The sequence below is a fragment of the Ceratina calcarata genome, unplaced genomic scaffold (assembly GCF_001652005.2).
Source record: "Ceratina calcarata isolate Rehan_Ccalc_2016 unplaced genomic scaffold, ASM165200v1 scaffold53, whole genome shotgun sequence".
NCBI classification, from domain to species: Eukaryota; Metazoa; Arthropoda; class Insecta; order Hymenoptera; family Apidae; genus Ceratina; species Ceratina calcarata.
Genome location: NW_017176451.1, coordinates 515,116 through 531,724, shown reverse-complemented (window position 1 = coordinate 531,724; position 16,609 = coordinate 515,116). Strand labels below are relative to the sequence as shown.

The 16,609-nt window shown below is 35.0% G+C and overlaps 4 protein-coding genes across 6 annotated transcripts in view; 1 reads left to right on the top strand and 3 right to left on the bottom strand.

Moving 5' to 3' along the window:
- Window positions 1-8: 8 nt before the first annotated feature.
- On the top strand, window positions 9-1,896 carry LOC108628556 (succinate dehydrogenase [ubiquinone] iron-sulfur subunit). Its single transcript, XM_026816590.1, has 5 exons — window positions 9-585; window positions 671-927; window positions 1,080-1,377; window positions 1,464-1,586; window positions 1,662-1,896. Exons 1-5 carry the CDS (start codon window positions 376-378, stop codon window positions 1,803-1,805), a joined length of 1,032 nt encoding a protein of 343 aa, XP_026672391.1. The 5' UTR covers window positions 9-375; the 3' UTR covers window positions 1,806-1,896.
- A 93-nt stretch (window positions 1,897-1,989) lies between these two features.
- On the bottom strand, window positions 1,990-4,365 carry LOC108628555 (serine/threonine-protein kinase Chk2). Its single transcript, XM_018030550.2, has 7 exons — window positions 4,163-4,365; window positions 3,809-4,084; window positions 3,469-3,725; window positions 3,207-3,410; window positions 2,955-3,128; window positions 2,717-2,881; window positions 1,990-2,643 (listed from the first exon to the last, which is right to left on the bottom strand). The coding sequence occupies exons 1-7, from the start codon at window positions 4,308-4,310 to the stop codon at window positions 2,425-2,427; spliced, it is 1,443 nt and encodes a 480-aa protein (XP_017886039.1). The 5' UTR covers window positions 4,311-4,365; the 3' UTR covers window positions 1,990-2,424.
- Window positions 4,366-5,974: 1,609 nt separating this feature from the next.
- On the bottom strand, window positions 5,975-8,385 carry Ube2g1 (ubiquitin-conjugating enzyme E2G 1). Of its 3 annotated transcripts, XM_018030548.2 has the most exons (7): window positions 7,876-7,988; window positions 7,715-7,801; window positions 7,136-7,238; window positions 6,946-7,043; window positions 6,692-6,870; window positions 6,498-6,620; window positions 5,975-6,408 (listed from the first exon to the last, which is right to left on the bottom strand). In XM_018030548.2, exons 1-6 carry the CDS (start codon window positions 7,946-7,948, stop codon window positions 6,540-6,542), a joined length of 621 nt encoding a protein of 206 aa, XP_017886037.1. In that variant the 5' UTR covers window positions 7,949-7,988; the 3' UTR covers window positions 5,975-6,408; window positions 6,498-6,539. The 3 variants fall into 3 exon arrangements, with proteins under 3 accessions (XP_017886037.1, XP_017886038.1, XP_026672392.1); XM_018030549.2 differs by lacking the exons at window positions 7,715-7,801; window positions 7,876-7,988 and adding an exon at window positions 8,237-8,385; XM_026816591.1 differs by lacking the exons at window positions 7,715-7,801; window positions 7,876-7,988 and adding an exon at window positions 8,045-8,181.
- Window positions 8,386-12,997: 4,612 nt separating this feature from the next.
- LOC108628611 (TWiK family of potassium channels protein 7) overlaps window positions 12,998-16,609 on the bottom strand; it is a 42,501-nt gene continuing 38,889 nt past the window's right edge. Inside the window, exons 3-6 of the mRNA XM_026816573.1 lie at window positions 14,869-15,074; window positions 14,350-14,635; window positions 13,633-13,897; window positions 12,998-13,572 (exon numbers count right to left, since the gene is read on the bottom strand). Coding sequence (XP_026672374.1) covers window positions 13,353-13,572; window positions 13,633-13,897; window positions 14,350-14,635; window positions 14,869-15,074 — 977 coding nt within the window. The 3' untranslated portion in view covers window positions 12,998-13,352. The remainder of the gene's footprint in view (window positions 13,573-13,632; window positions 13,898-14,349; window positions 14,636-14,868; window positions 15,075-16,609) is intronic.

The following is a 16,609-nucleotide window of genomic DNA, read 5'->3' as shown; positions in this document are numbered from 1 at the left end:
AATGTACACAACGTTTTTCACTCGGTGTAAAACTTCGAAAATAATAAATGACACAATATGGAATGCAACGATAAGCGCGGTAAACAAATTGTTTAAAACAGTAGATAGGAAATATATTTGTTGTTATTGCAAAACTGTTGGCGTCACGTATCTCATCGATAATGAAAAAGAGATTCTCAATGAAGGCTGAATCAGGATAATAAAATCGAAGAATAACTGTGAAGTTCCTGCGAACGATGATATTTTGTTTCTATTTGAACGGGAAGTCACACAGTTATCACAAAACGAAATGATTGAAAGATTAGAAAAACGAAATATGCCTATATAGTCTAAAAAACATTTATTGAAGGCTACTCTTGTGAAACTTTTACAAGTATGTTCAATCTCAACACCATCAATCATGTGAACCGATATTGGTCTTTTACGATCGCGTCTCTTCGTCGAGGCACATGTCAGAATGATTATTGCCATCGAAGCCGAAGACTTTTGTGCAGTGCGAAAAAAGAGGACAAGAAATCACCTGACACACCGAATATTATTAAAGCCGAAATTGCCCTGATAAAAGAGTGCAAGACACCTCCAGAAGTTAGAAATCTTAACATAATCACATTTAAAAGGAACATACGTCCAATTATATCAAAAGTTTTGCTAAAGCACCGTTAATTCTTAGTGCAAGATAGCAAAATCACCGCCAAAGCTCCAGACTATTCGCGTGTACCGTTGGAATCCGGAAAAACCAAACGTGAAACCGTACATGCAGCAATTCAGTGTGGATTTAAATAAATGCGGCTCAATGGTGCTGGACGTGTTGGCGTTAATAAAAGCGGAATATGATCCCACATTGTCCTTCCGAAGATCCTGCCGCGAAGGGATTTGCGGAAATTGTGGAATGAATATAAACGGTGTTAATACTTTGGCTTGCATCACGTAATGCGGAATGACTATTTTTTCTTGCTTCGTAATAAGTTTTTAGTTAGGAGTATGTTTCGAATATTCGAAAAAAGAGAGACACTAAATAACGACAAATATTTCCTTTTGATCATAAAACCGTATATAGTAGCTTTTTCCTTTTCTTTTAGAAAAGTTAAACATTCATCAAGACCCTTAGTTGTGTATCCCTTACCGCATTCGTACGTGATTAGAGATTTAATATCGGATATGGATCAGTTTTTAAAACAATATCAGGATATCGAACCGTTTTTAAAACGACCCGGTGAAGAGAATTTTGTCGGCTTGCGGCAAATTCTACAAAGTCAGAAAGATAGAGATAAACTGAACGGTCTGTACGAGTGTGTCCTTTGCGGATGTTGCACTTACGCTTGTCCACCGTATTGGTGGCTTGGCGATAAGTTTTTAGGTCCTGCAACCCTCTTACAGGTATAAACATATTGCAAATTTCGTTTAATTATTTAATTAATTAAAAATAAGAATTTTATTTAATAAATTACGTGATTATTGTACAGGCATATAGATGGATAATAGATTCACGAGACATAACGCATAAAGACAGACTTAATAAGTTACGCGATTACTACTCGGTTTACCGATGTCATACTATCTTCAATTGCACAAAAACGTGTCCGAAGGTATGAAAACAAAAATTTATTTTACGCCTAACAATTAAAAAAATCTGTAATTCATTATTGTATCGATCCCCTAAGGGCTTAAATCCAGGGAAGGCGATAGCTCAGATAAAACGAATGCTAGCGGGACTCGCTAAAAAAGAAAGACCGGACTTGGAGACACCGCTTCCGAATCCATGCCCCGGCGAAGACGACATATATCCTTGTAGAGAAAGAGATTAGATAGATAAATGAAACAAATGTTCAATAAAACATTATTCTTGATATGCTTTGTAATTGTATATAAACATATAAACCGGTTTTTCTTATGGTATACGAGGTCTCATTTAATTTTGGACTGAAAAAATTACGCAAATGGAAATTGTGTGATGCGATAACGTTTCATGTGAAAAACAAACATTTCGTATGAAAATTCCAGCAAGACGAATACATTTATTTAAATAAATTTCTACAAATTACAAACGTACAAAAATATGGTTCTGCACTCTTATTCCTTATAACATTTTCATATATGTATTTTACTATAACAGTCTCTTTTGTATCTTCGTAATGGACTTAACTTTATTCACTCTATAATTGTACTTGTTGGTTAAAATAATTTAATGTAGTTTTTCTATATACTTACAGTTACGTAATGAAAGTAACATTCTTTGTCATATTTAACTTACATATTTACGTATACAGCAGGTCATTTGTGTTAAATAATATCACGTATCATCAAGATAATAATATTTTTCTAAATATAAAAGATATAATACTCTTGAAACAATGTAAACTTAAACATTCTTGTTCAATATGTCACTTTACTTAAATCTTATGTATCTAATTCAAGCCTTTGTAGTTATAAATCCAATCTTGCCTTCTTTAATATATTCTGACATTGGTTCTCTTTGTATTGGATGTTTTTTGAAATAATTTTTGGAATTGCATTTTCATCGTTTTCTTCCGATGTTAGAGAATCAATCGTATCTCGTAGGTCTCGGTCTTGCAACCAAGGATGTAACAAAACTTGTTTTATTGTAATCCGTTTTTTCGGATTAACCGTCATCATACGTTTAATCTAAAAGATGATTTTATTATTACATACAATTATAATTATATTTAATCATATTTTATCACATAACAATTTATACCAGATCTATGGCTTTGTTCGAAATATGTCCAAATTTCGATTGAGGAAACGCATAACGTCCTGTCTTTATTTGGTCTTGCAAACTAATAGTTTTGTCCTTGCAGTTGAAAGGGACAATGCCACTTAGACAAGCATATAATATCACTCCCAAACTCCACACATCCACCTAAGTAAGTTTAAAAATAGTAGAAGTGAGAACTTAATTATTTTTAAATTCTTATTGTACATTTCGAACTTACTTGACTTGTATAGGAACCACGCCCAATAGTAGACAATATTTCGGGAGCAACGTACATGGGAGTTCCACAAAATGTCTTCATCATTGTTTGTGCATCGACTAACTTTGATAAACCAAAGTCTGACACTTTCGCTAGTGTAACGTCTGAATCACTAGCCAATAATATATTCTCTGGCTACAAACAAGTAACGTTTATATATTTAATTATCGTTTGTCAAACAAACTATATGAAAGTTACTTAAAAAAGCTATACCTTTAGATCTCTGTGTGTTATGCCACAATCATGAAGATAACTAACAGCCAATACAACTTGATAAAAGATTACTTTTGCATGTTTTTCCGATAGTTTACCCCTGTTTTTTATCCTTTCAAAGAGTTCACCACCCTCCATTAACTCTAAGACTATGTACACTGCCCGTGGAGTATCAACTATCTCCTCCATTTTTATTATATAAGGCTACAAAGCAAAGTATTTAGTACATCATATAATTGTAATGATTTCCGTATGTACTTACATGTTTTAAAGACTTTAATATCTTCACTTCGTTCATAATCTTTTCAGGATCATTTAATGGATGTCTTTGCCCATGTGTAGTACCAGCTACTTTTATAATGGTTTTCATAGCAAATTTTTTACAACCAACTTTAGTAAAAACCATTTTCACCTCTCCACATGCTCCTGAGCCTAATGTTCGTGATACTGCATATTTATTTTTTAAGCTGAGGGGTAAGTCATTGCTCTCAAACTCTACTGTACTCATGAATACATAAACTGGTGGAAAAGATAAATATTATAATAATCTGTTGACGGAAAATCAATATGCATGTTGTTAAAGTACAAAATTACATATTTACCCGTTACTGCAGGTTGTGCTAAGGATATTACATCATTGTTATCAAGAACTACTTTATTCCCTCGGCCTATTTTTTCTTTATTAATGAAAGTACCATTCTGGCTTAAGTCTTCTAAGTATACTACGATATCATTAGTACCCCTGCCGATGAATTCCCTGGTTATTTTAAAATGTACTTTACTCATGACACTAAGCCATTTTGGTTTTAATTCCCTATCAGTAATACAAATGTCACAAGTGTCAGCACGACCTAATGTATAAACATCTTTGGCCATTTCTATAAAAACATTTTCATTTAATACCAGTTTGTAATGAATGATGAAAAAAGAATGTCCATCAGAATTAGTATGCTTACCCACTGTCTTAAAAGGTAATTTAATGGGACATAATCTTCCCCATACACTCTTAACTCTTTCTTGAGTAACTTCTTGTGATTGAGTTAGACATACAGAATCGGCATTTTGTGTGTCAGGTAACGTTAAACCATTTTGTTCATCATCCATGATTAATAAATTATTTGGTTCAACAAAAACCAAGAATTTTATTCAAAGGTATAAACTGACAATGAGAAACAAATCGAATAAAATATCATAACAATATTATTGTATCGTGATTTATATATCCGATTTTTAAATATGTAAGTTTACGTCAGTAATAATTCTGATTCCGAATATTTTTGAACTGCGTCGGAAAACTAAGAAATTATTATTCATGTAGCATCAACCCATAACTTCAGCACACGCGGCCGCGGTGTAGATTCCGTAAATCAACGTAAATAAACCATAAAGTAGACTGCGCAACGTGTTGTCTCGAAATGCCGACATTCTGGCCATTCGCCATTGCAGTTACATTGTGTGACGATGAATTTGATTATAAATCGGTAAGTTAGATATCTGTCCTATCTTGATGTTATACATTGTTATTCATTTTTAAACAGTACCCATTTATTTTCGTATTTACGTATCGTATCGCCGTTGCGTTGATAATGTTAAGATAAATTAAGAAAAATATTGCTGGGATAAAAGTCTGCTAAATTCTAATAAATGAAAGAATAGAAATGAATCTCAGAATTTTTATTTCGCGATCCTTAACCAAATATGATTCAAAATATTCACATATTGATAATATATACAGAATTATAATTCACATATATGTGATTGCTGCTTAGAATCATATTTGGTCACGATTCGGGCCAACATACCTGTGGTTGGGCGCGGATCCTACGCGTGCTCTCACTGGTCAGTGTTTTTCGTTAATAATTAAAAAATCATGGCTCAGTTTGCATTTTACCAAAGGAAATTGTTGTTCAGAATCACCCCTTTTCGGTTCGAACACTTTTCTGAGAGACCCTGTATATTGAACTTAAATTCTGATACTAGTATTTAGTATACGATACATGTGAAGTTAAAATAAATAGAAAATAAAATATAAGAAGCAGACTACAAAGTAATAACAGGACAGTTAATTTATGAAATAAAACAAATCTTATTTAAAACAATTGATTTAAAATAAGATCTATCATGCTTTCAGAAAAACAATCACGTTATAAAAGGAATGAGTCGCTTATGATGGTAGGTGTTAGAAATGTTGTAACAGAAACAGAATATGGGTTCAATATAATAGACGTATCTTCATATTGTAGAATTTAATTGACAATATGAAATTATATATAGTCGAATAAAAAATTTTTGAATGTATTTATGATTTCGAACCGCAAGTTTTACATGTAACAGAAAAGATTGAATTGGGCATTCGATCACCGGCAGTTAAAAAACGTGTACAAAGTTTTTATAGCAATGTATGACATTTTATATTACGTTTACAAGTTGTTATTAAATGGTGTTATACCTCTAATAATAATATCGTAATTAGCGTTATTATCTTTTTAATTAGAATTCGTTATTTTGGCAACTTACGGTTCAACGGAAAATTTTCACATTTTCTTTACATTGCCGCGATTGTACAGCTCAATTCAATATTACACGTTTGCCGTAGTGTCACAATTGATTGATATATTTAATCTCCATTCTTGATTTACTAGCATTAAATTTGACAATTATAGAGTATACATACATATGCGTATATATATGTATATACACACACATAAGTATGTACTTCCACTTTACAAAATTTTTTTTATGTATATTTACGAAAGTAAGAAAATACGAAACGCCACTAAGAAATTATTATTCAATGAGAAACGTAAACATTTTTAAATTACAGACTTTTGAGTGTAAAGGGTGGGGCTAGCTCTTGAGCAGAAGGAACAGGGAAGTTAAGTTTATAACTATTAATATTAAGGTAATAATCGTACAGATAATTTTTTGTATTATGTATATGTGTAAATTAGTTTTTTAGTTGTTTATTATGTAAAAGGTGAATTGCATGTATTTCCCTTATATTCTTTGTATCAATGGATGGTACGTCAGTGGCGGTGGTATAAACTTGATAGAGGTGTGTGACTTGAGTTTTATTTTCACACATTCTCTGCCTCCCTCTTTCTGCTTAAGAATGGGTCAGGCTTATCCGTTTTTAGTGGCACTGTTATCCATTAGCTTAATGCTGAGCATCGGTTTCTTTCTTACAGTGCTTACGGCTTCCCTTCAGAGAAACATAGTAGAGAAAATTTACTCAATCGTATAAGATTGATTACTCGTTGCTCGCATGGAAGTAAACGTTACAGAGCCTACCAGAATTAAATAAGTCTTTCCATTTGCATAATTGTTCATCTCCTACAAACACTCTTCTTGGCTTTTTCTGACACACCTCGCCACCTTTCTCTTGAATTCTGCATAACTTTCCCTCCATTCTTTCTGCAATATTCCAGTCAATCTTCATAAAAACAGTTGCAAATTATAACGACATAAATTTCACAAATACTTACGGCAGCATCCACGTTAGCAGGACTTTCATCATTAGGATCTGCAAGCATGCTAATTACACTTATGAGAATAGTCTCAACTGTGTGAACTGGTAACCACCGTTCTGATGCTTTTTCATAGCCCCACTTATCATCTCCAGGTTCATGCAAAATCGATATGCATACATTACCATTCTTCTCGACTAAAAATATAAATTTATTACATTATATCTATTTTTAATTTATGTATAATGAATTAATAAAATAAAAGGACTTACTGTTTGGATGCCATATTTCTGTTATAAATTTCATTCTTGGTGGCCTAAGTGGATACTCTTTTGGAAACTGTAAGTGTGCTTTGAAAAACCCACCTTCACTACAATGCAAGAAAACGTTGTAAATACACATATATGACAAATAATATAATTAAATGTAGATATATAACTATTTAATCAATTAGAATCTTACTATAATGTGTCTGGAGGTCCGATAATAAGTACTTCCCACTGATATATGTCATTGTCATCTATGAGGCCTGCTGAAAACCCTTCTACTGGGTTTTTATTTAATTCTAGAAAAAAAAGTATAATCAGCAATTTACATTGAAGTCAAATGTCTATTAACAACTACAAATATGATACACTAGTTTTCGAGGATTAAATAAAAGTATAAGTACATAAAATCTAGAATAATAACAGACCATTGAAATTATATCTGTATAAGAAAACACTGAACAGTTTAAAAATACAAACAATGAGTTATATTTTCACAAATATTCAACAAAAACCATTACCACTAATTCTGTATACTACTTCGAAAAGTCACGAGAACACTGTCATTGAACATGTGTAGAGGTTATGTTTAAATTCAAGTGTAGTGGATAACCGTCAGTGAGTCAGCATTGGGTTAATGTATAAAAATTGTAACAAGGGATTTAACCGTCAATTTAAAGAATAAAACGAAAGAGACGGTGAATGTAGATTACTAGACATCTCATTGTTCCATCGTGAAATATAATTTATGAGTTATAATTCGAAGACGGTTGACCTTCGGTGGTCGTTGCACGGCATGCTTTTCCCTGCTTTTTTTTGCTTTCCGTCTTAACCGTGGTTGTGTACGATGACGCGCGAAATGCTATAAATAACGTTGCTTGCAATTATTTTCGGTAACCACGAAAATAGCTTTCGGTATACATGAAAATCACCCACAGGACAATTTGTACTGGACTTGGGCATAAGTGCAGGCGAACGCGATACTAAATGCTAGGTTAAAGTTATTCATGGGAGGCACACTACGGTTCCGTGACCGTATTGATTTTCACGCCCTAATCAGGCGCAGGGCCGACGTGAGATTACGGATGATTTAATCGGTGCTCACATAAGATGACAGAGGTTTCGAGAAACCGATATCTTGGGGAGAAAAAATGTTCACAAAGCCGATCTCGAGGGTCGAAGCACAACGGTGACGAGATCGCACGAGTTTCGAGTATGAGAACGGTTCCGGCTTTTCGTTAAGCCCGATATTGTGGCACGGATCACAGTTAGCACTTATACTGCATTTGTTGGGTACCTGCTAATTGTTTTCGTAGTAGAAGCGCGGACTGTGGCTCTGACATTAATAAAAGTTCCGTTAAATAAGACTAAAGTTGAAAACAATCACTTTTGCTTGACTGGAAAGATGGCTAGGTACGTCGCGGAAGCAGTGACTGCGCATGCGCTACTGCTTAAACATATGTTCTTCCGTCTTTGCTGTGCGCCGGTCCGATTAAACACTTACGCTCTCTACTGGATGTCGCCCTAATATTTTCGATCAAGAGTATTTTTTGCCATCAATAAATAATATCCTATTTATTTAAAAATATCAAAATGCCGTGGTGCCAATAAATTTGTCAACAACACTTGTACTTATTTTTTATGTATTTCTTCTTCTAATTGACTAGTTAATTTAAGAATACAATCCCTGTCGGTAGAGAACGATTTCCCTGGTAAGAGACTCGCAGGTAGATTAGAGATCTGTATCGTGCTCGATATTAGATTGAAATTCATAATTCATAACGGGTACTATATAAAAACGCTTAACAATGATTATTTTAAGAGGATATTCCACTTACGAGCCGTGATTCGAATGCGTGTTGTAAAACTTTTGTACGATTATACTGAATGGAAAGGAAATATATTTTTTTAGGAATATGAGTTTGTCATGTACGAAAGATTAAATTAATCCTTTTTTTAAGTCTTTTTCCGTGTTTTATTATCCTGTAATATAAGATACATTGTCCGACAAACGATTATACAGACGTACAATATTCAGCGATCGTTTTTCCGTGTATTTTACAGTGACGTCGAATGCACTCTCACAATGTTCAATTTCTTAACTAAGTATTTACAATGTGTTAATTGATTCTTATGTTTATTACATAACATTTTAGTTTCCTTCTTTCGTGTTTCTTTCTTTTGCTCATATACAATCTTGTCTTTTTTTACATGTACACTTTTTAAAAGTCATGTATATTGCTACGAATTATTGAACGAAAAAATAATCGTAATTCTTAAAGGGAAAAGGAATAAAAAATAAACATTTCTTCATTCAATATTTTTATGATTGAAACAAATTCTTATTAATAACTGGTTGATCGTTTCGTAATGTGACATGTATTCACACGATTCTCCCACGTTATGTTTAAATTCACGTAAATTATAGTTAAATTTATGAATATAAAAGTATGAGAACGTAATGGGTAAATAGTCTTTCGTTCTCAAATAAATGACGTTTTTTTAATACGAAACGCACGCGTACGCAACGTTCTGAGAAGACAGAGAATCAATAAAAAATGTTTTATTTAATGTTATGTTATGGAAATGATAAGTGAATGAGTAAAGTTAGTATTAGTATTCAGTGATGCAAGATACAGATTGTTCTGTACAAAAATTTACATTCCGTGGAACTGATAATGCAATAACGCTATAATATATGCGTGTAACTATTATTCTCGGAATATTCGGACATCACGATCAATGAAAAACATTAAATCATGTATCCGTCCGCGTTTCCTCGTCTGATGGTTTTTTGTATATGCTGTTGCGCTTTACAATTAAAATCGTAGAACTCTTATATTGGACAAAATTGACCGAGAGTAAAAATAGAAATTCGCCAGGCCTAATGTTTTGATAGTACTCCTCTAACATTAAATATCAACTATAGGTATTAATATCATACAATGATTTTAATGCTATATACAAGATAATATGTATATGTAGAAAAATTTTAACAATGTCGCCATTTTTTTTTTATATCATTACGATTACGTTGTTATCTATGTAGTTTGCGACGCGTCAATCAATTGTGATCATCACTTTCAGTGATCTTTTTACAAGTTAATCACAAACGTGGTTCAAGATCTAGTTATATCGTGTACGTTCGAATTATTATTTTAAATTGCAAATTTTGTATAGGATTCGCTGATGTGGAAGGACGGTAGAAGCAAATCCCGCCGATTCGATAATCGCGAGCATTGAATCGGCGCAAAACCATTTCCTTTCTTCAAATATCCCCTTCTCTACGCAACGGTTTTGTTAATTTTTCACTTGAACTATCGACGAACCTTTCCTTTTATATAATCTGCTCTTGTATTTATATTGTGAAATTTAATGTTCTTTTTATTTTAATGTAATTGACTTTGTGCGTTCTTCGCTTTGCGATATACACATTCCACGTGTCTATAAAAAATTTTAATGCAGTAATAAAATTCTTTAAGAAAAGAACTTTATTAAAATCATTTGAACCGTTCATATAACATTTTCTTACTGTCGTCTCCGGTTTTATTTAAAATTTCATATTAAATATCGTCGATGCGTTCAACAACATTTACGGGAATCACGTGAATTGAAGAAAAGTTGCAAGTGGTTCCCCGCAACAAATAATCCAAGCGTCAGCTTGGAGAAACGCGTATGCCACTTCAAAATGAATCGAACGAGTGTGAGGAAGTTTGCTCGGTCAGCCAGGCTGGATCGATGGCTGGATGGTCTGATGCAAGCATCAAGGCAAACTTTGTCTTGGCCATCGGCCACGATTCTCAATGGAATCGCCGAAAACGTTGCGATAACTTCAGCAATCGTTCAAGTCGACACCAATTGCCATTATGAACATCATTAAGAAATTTCACTTCTATATTTGTTGCACATCTCAAAATCCATGATTTAACATTCTAATCCGAAGACATCGAATATTAATGTCATATAAATTCCTGTAAATGTTCTGGATGGCTAAACTCAATTAGTTATTCGTGCAGTAAGATAACAGTAGAGTTTTTGTTACGTTTTACATTTAAAAAAGTGTTTAAAAATTCAATATTTTTACTGCACGAGTAACTGACTGATATTAATTGTTCCAGTTATTTACAAAAATGTGCAAGACTCAACGCGAACAAATTTACTTCGTAATCATTAGAACTTGTATATTGTTCGTCGATCGTTTCAATTTTCCTTTCTCCGTTTTAGGTCTTTAAATTCTTATGTTCTTATACTTTATGATATGTTACAAGAAAACAGAAAAACACTTGTTTTAGTCGCTAAGACGTAATTCTTTCGTTGCTTACAGAGCAGACTTCCGGAATAAGTTCTCCGGTTAAATATGTTTCCTGGGAACGTTATTCTGCCGTGTAACATTTTATTATATACAACTTGATTAGTTCAAGTATAACAAATGTCTTTGCCAATAAAAATGATCAAACATAAATGTTTTTGTTAGTAAAAACAATTATGGCAAAAGGGAGCAACCTGTTAATCGTTCACATATTTTAAAGTCTGCTCAATATGCGACGAAAATATTATTTTTACAACTATACATGTTATGTATTCCATAATCTGATCCTCTATCACGAATACCGATATTAAACATTGTGGGTAGTTTTATATGCGACACTCTTAAAGATTATTATCTAATCGCAACAGTATTTTAATTATTGTTCTTGAGCACAGAATGTAAACGTGATTTTATTTTCATTGATGTTTACGTCTAGTCGTTGACGTAACGTATAGTATAATAACGATTGACGATTAGCTTGTACATTAATCGTACAAATAATTGTCAAAAAGTGAAAATATATGTAAAAAAGCTGTATTAGAAAATGACTTACGCGGTTTCCTTTCAAAAAACTTCATTTATTATAAAATTTATTAGTAAATATTTGTATAAAGCTCATTGTTATTATCAAAACAGTGAATTTGATAAATAATACTTTTATTCTGGCAGTGTTATTATAATTTTTCAAAAAATTATTGTTGAGTTAACACGTGATGAAAAGTGATTTAAGTGTCTGTGCATTTTTTAATAGTCAATCTTACACGACTAGACGCAACAATCTCTCAGTTATTTTACAGATAAGAACGTTTATCTTGTGAGTGTTTAAATGCGGAAATATAAAAAACCGTTTACGAGTTTCTATCTAAATAGACGTGTAGAAACATTAAGTTGGTTTTATCCTACGTTAGAATGTCATTTCCGAATTGACGAAATAATGCGATATCGAAATTTCCGAACAAAAACTATGAATTTATTTTTGATATCATATCGATTATCATTCGTGTGAGAGAACTAAAATAATTATATGTATAGTAGACATTTATGTAGAATCTTAAAAATTAACTCGTCATATTATATGTAAAATAATCCTGTTATGTCGTTTAATGCTTGTGTACGACAACTGTTTAGACGAAAACACGGATTTCACATTCTATTGTACTAATATGGAACGAATGATGATTAAGATTAAACCAGGATTAACGTAGGAACGTCTGCAGGAAGTTTAGGAATTTCCTAGAACATTTAGGAGACACTTCGCATATCCTGAGGATATCGTACTTAGAAGTTGGGTAATGCAGTTACTGGCTTTATCAAACACGACATTATATCGTCAAATTGGACCGAGTTTACTTTAACGTGCCAGTTATATTTTGCTTGATTCGGTTTGCTCAGTTTGAGTAAACGCCGACGGTTTTCGACGTTCTATCTTCGTATCGATATTCACATTAAAAGGCCGTCGATTTGCGTTCCTGAGCTATCGCCGCTAAACTACTTCCATAATTTCGATTCAACTGTGTCCTTGATAATTGACATCTTTTAAACGAAGAGTCAAGAAAATATTAGGAAAACAATATCTAAACTAATCACTCGTTTTAAGTCGGAAATATTTGGTTTCCTGGCACAAGAAACGACATTCCAACTGTTTCTCATTATTTTTCTCGTATGTTATTGTAGTTTTCGTCTTAAGTACTCCAGATCATAGATTCGTTAACACGTCGTACCTGTTCTTTAGACGAAACACGAATTCGGTTTTCAGATCGAAGAATTCTAATTCGTGAAGGATCGGTTCCCCGTTAAAAAAGAGACCTTATGAAAAAACATATAAAAGCTGTCAGTTACCGTTTTCCAACGAGATCAGTCCTCAATATCAACGATGAACACAAAATAATACGTGTTTATTCAATTCTCTCATCGTACGTTAAAACGCGCACTGTCTTACGTTAGCAATGGAACGATTACCTCTCTCTTTGTAACATGTACGGATATTTATCCATTCGGGCACTGTTTGTATCCCACAAGGAGAGCGTCTCTGTCCCACCGCACTAACACACATATTCATCCTTCACTTCCGTTACCTGTATCAAACGTACGAGAGGATAAAGTCCTACATCTCGGTGTTCTCCTCGGCTTCCTCGTCAACCTTCGGCAACATGTACGCACCAGGAATCGACGGCACGTGATCCTCGAGCTTCAAGATCGGCTTGCAGTCCCTAGTCACGTCTACCTGATTGAAAGTGTCCTTTAGGATATTGATTTCGTTCTCGTGGGCGAACAAGCTGGTCGGCGGTTCCGTTCCACAGATATCGTTCTCCTCGGTGCCGTTCCTGTGGCACAAGTTGCCGGACGGAAATTGTCACAAGGTTAGCGCGAACCGATCGGTCGACAATTCGTCGACGCTCGGACTGGCCTTCACCGGCTCCTGTTTTTCCAGTTGATGGCTCAGCGGTTGATGGCTCAGCCTGTGGACGATCTCGATGTGAAGTATGTTGAAGCACATCGCCGTCAATGTCATCCCGGACATCAGGTAGAACGAGCAGAACCAAATGGTCACGTTCCGCGTCTCGTACAGGCTCTGCCGCGGATAGGAACCGGGTACCATATCGCCGAACCCGATCGTGCTCAGGCTCATGAAGCAAAAGTAACTCGCATCTGTAGTCAGAACATGAAAGACTTTAGCTGTGCGATACGAATATAGAATTTTAATAAGACTTTATGAAATTCAATATTCTACGCTGCATTTAATTGCTAAATACACGACTGATTTGAATATCTCAATATCCTTATCTGTATACACCTTTAATGCAATCTGAAGGAATAATTATTTTAACATTGTGTATTAGAGGATGTACAGAATTTTTAGTATCTCAGGCTGTAGGTAGATCGACGACGAGGCAGGGATATTTGCAAATCGGTTTGGTTGGAATTAAAACCGAGATACCATTGCGTTTGATTGGAAACTTCTAGCCTACGGGTGGAAATATTCTCATGTAGACATGTCATCGCGTGTATACTGACGATTCGTGCACATGCAACGTGCGACGCGGCTTTGAGAGTGTGGTTACAGAGTAAATCTTTCGAGAGACAGATCTCTTTGCACATACCCATAAAGGACCAGCCTTCTAACTTGTGCAGAGTAAAAGCCCCGGCGACGATGTAGCAGAGCATCGCGCCCACACAAATGCTGATTGGTGCGAGTATGGTGACATTGGGTCTGTCACCGGAACCAAGACTCGACACCTCGTCCTTCGGGCTGGTCTTAATTTCCACTGTGCTCGTAAACGTTGACGCGTTCGCCCGGACGTAAAAGGGTTCCTGCAACTGCAGTTGCTGCTGCTGCTGCGCCAATTCCTCCTGTTGTCTCTTCTTCCTCATCCGCCTCTCTTTCTCCTGCATTTCATGCCATTTTAACAGCATGTTCCTTCTTCGTTCTTTTCTTTTACTTTTATATTAACACGCGTGGAAAGTGATGCAATTTTTTCAGAATACATTTGTCAAGATTATGTCTTTTTATTTATATAAGGAATAAAAACGGATTTATTCGAGCTAAGAGCTAATCGCGTGGGTGTACGTTTTAAGAAATATGGATTTAGTGTAACGGTTACGATTTGTGCTCGACTTACCTCCATTCGTTTCTCATCGTAGCAACAATAGCCGCAATTAGAACAAAGGCAGCAACAGAGGGCACGCGTAAAAACGCCCATCGCACACCTGGATAAAAGGCCTCCGGCACTTGCGAGGTAAACCAAAGTCAAGGGAATACCGAGGATGGCGTAAGCCGTGGTTGCTACCTTGCCCCATGTTGTTTTCGGTACTATACTACCGCAACCTGAACAAAAAATTATTCATTGATTTTTATACTTATATTAGTTTATACAATTGTATCTATTACATGTTTAGATATTCATATTGTACTCGTAAAATAGTTATCAGTGTATCTCTAAGAATAAGTTTGCAGAATGGAGGTATGACTCATTAGTACAGGTAATACAAAAAACTGATGCGGCTGTGTTTAGTGGCAATTGAACTAGAGAGAAAAGACGTTGAAGTTTATAGAACGAATGCAATATTCGATGTCGGTTAATATTTTGTAAGTCTGGCGACAAAAAAAAGATGTAGCGGTTCGGTGGAAAATGAAGAGTCGTGCGGGGGAGGAGGATGTGGGGGATAGGAAGGGAGTGAGGACGCATTTCCCGATATAGGCGAGAGAACGGGACTGGAAAAAAGTGGAGGCGTGAATCGATCGGAGGCCCCGACGCCGCTTTAAGATAATGGATCGCCTATTGGAATTGCTCTGGACCGTGCATGATAGCGCGGCTTCGAGTGCATCGCCGCACTGCGCCTCGCCAATGGAATTGCACTCGCGGAAACCCTCTCGCGAAACTACTCGAAAGCTTATTCGTCACTGTCGTTTCGCCTTATCGTTCACGACGGCTGTGACCTTTTTCGTATATACGTTATCTGTTACCATTTGTTAGAGTCGGGTTGGATTGTCAGCTCGAATTTTATTGGTTAAACCGTTCTGCTATAGACTGGAAGACCGTACTGACCATTACTGAAATCCGCTCAGGGAGCATATTCAAATTGTTTCAAGTGTGTATGTACTTTTATTCTTATTGTTAGTATGTTTTAAGTTACAAGTTGAAATTGTAAATAGAAATGTAATTATTCTTATTAAAACTCTCCTCGTATTGGAATTTAATTATTTTCGTACAATGGATTTGTAATAAACCATTAAAGTCTGCAAAAGCTTTATTATATGACTTTCGTTCAATAGAACAGTGGAAAAATAATAAATATCGTATACACGGTGTACGGGTTTAATATTGAAGTTTATATCAAGCTGTCGAGTTCCGTCCTCGGTTCTTTCTCCGTTTCAAAGTTTCTTTGCAACGGAAGAAGGAGTTATGTCCTTGCCGTTCAAACAGCGGGAGCTGCAGAGGGAAAGATGGCCACCTTTTATTAAAATGTTCGATATCGCGTCTGTGCAGGAATCGGTAACGCAGCGTGATCGTACGGAAAAGATATTGAAAACAATCTGTGATATTCGACAGCGAATAGCGAAAAATTTTAGACGCCGTCGGTCCTCTCGCGGTGTCTCCTCCTGCTCAGTTTGCTGATTCCAAGAAGATTCTTGCTCTTTGTTTCTGTCATTAAAACAGTTTTTCTTTCTCGCTTTCCTATTTGATGCCATTATTATCAGATTCAAAGATTAATCAGAGGTGTTGAAGAAATTTACAAGTCCGTGGAGTGACACGCATATTCATATCCGATTTTCTTAATGCAAATTGGCCGCATACCAGGCACACTGTTATGCATATTTATGCAGATTTTCTGATTAAAGTCACGCAACGGTCTTCGTAA

Bases quoted from the DNA above. Each gene is read 5' to 3' on its own strand.
- LOC108628556 (XM_026816590.1), top strand. From the start codon at position 376: ATGTTCAATCTCAACACCATCAATCATGTGAACCGATATTGGTCTTTT. The intron at 586-670 runs GTTAGAAATCTT...GTTAATTCTTAG, and splicing joins AGTGCAAGACACCTCCAGAA to TGCAAGATAGCAAAATCACC. The intron at 1,587-1,661 runs GTATGAAAACAA...CGATCCCCTAAG, and splicing joins GCACAAAAACGTGTCCGAAG to GGCTTAAATCCAGGGAAGGC.
- Ube2g1 (XM_018030548.2), bottom strand. From the start codon at position 7,948: ATGAATAACTTTAACCTAGCATTTAGTATCGCGTTCGCCTGCACTTAT. The intron at 7,044-7,135 runs GTAAGATTCTAA...CTTGCATTGTAG, and splicing joins GGACCTCCAGACACATTATA to TGAAGGTGGGTTTTTCAAAG. The intron at 6,621-6,691 runs GTAAGTATTTGT...GGAATATTGCAG, and splicing joins CTGCTAACGTGGATGCTGCC to AAAGAATGGAGGGAAAGTTA.
- LOC108628555 (XM_018030550.2), bottom strand. From the start codon at position 4,310: ATGGATGATGAACAAAATGGTTTAACGTTACCTGACACACAAAATGCC. The intron at 4,085-4,162 runs GTAAGCATACTA...ATGTTTTTATAG, and splicing joins ATTACCTTTTAAGACAGTGG to AAATGGCCAAAGATGTTTAT. The intron at 2,882-2,954 runs GTAAGTTCGAAA...AAACTTACTTAG, and splicing joins GTGGTTCCTATACAAGTCAA to GTGGATGTGTGGAGTTTGGG.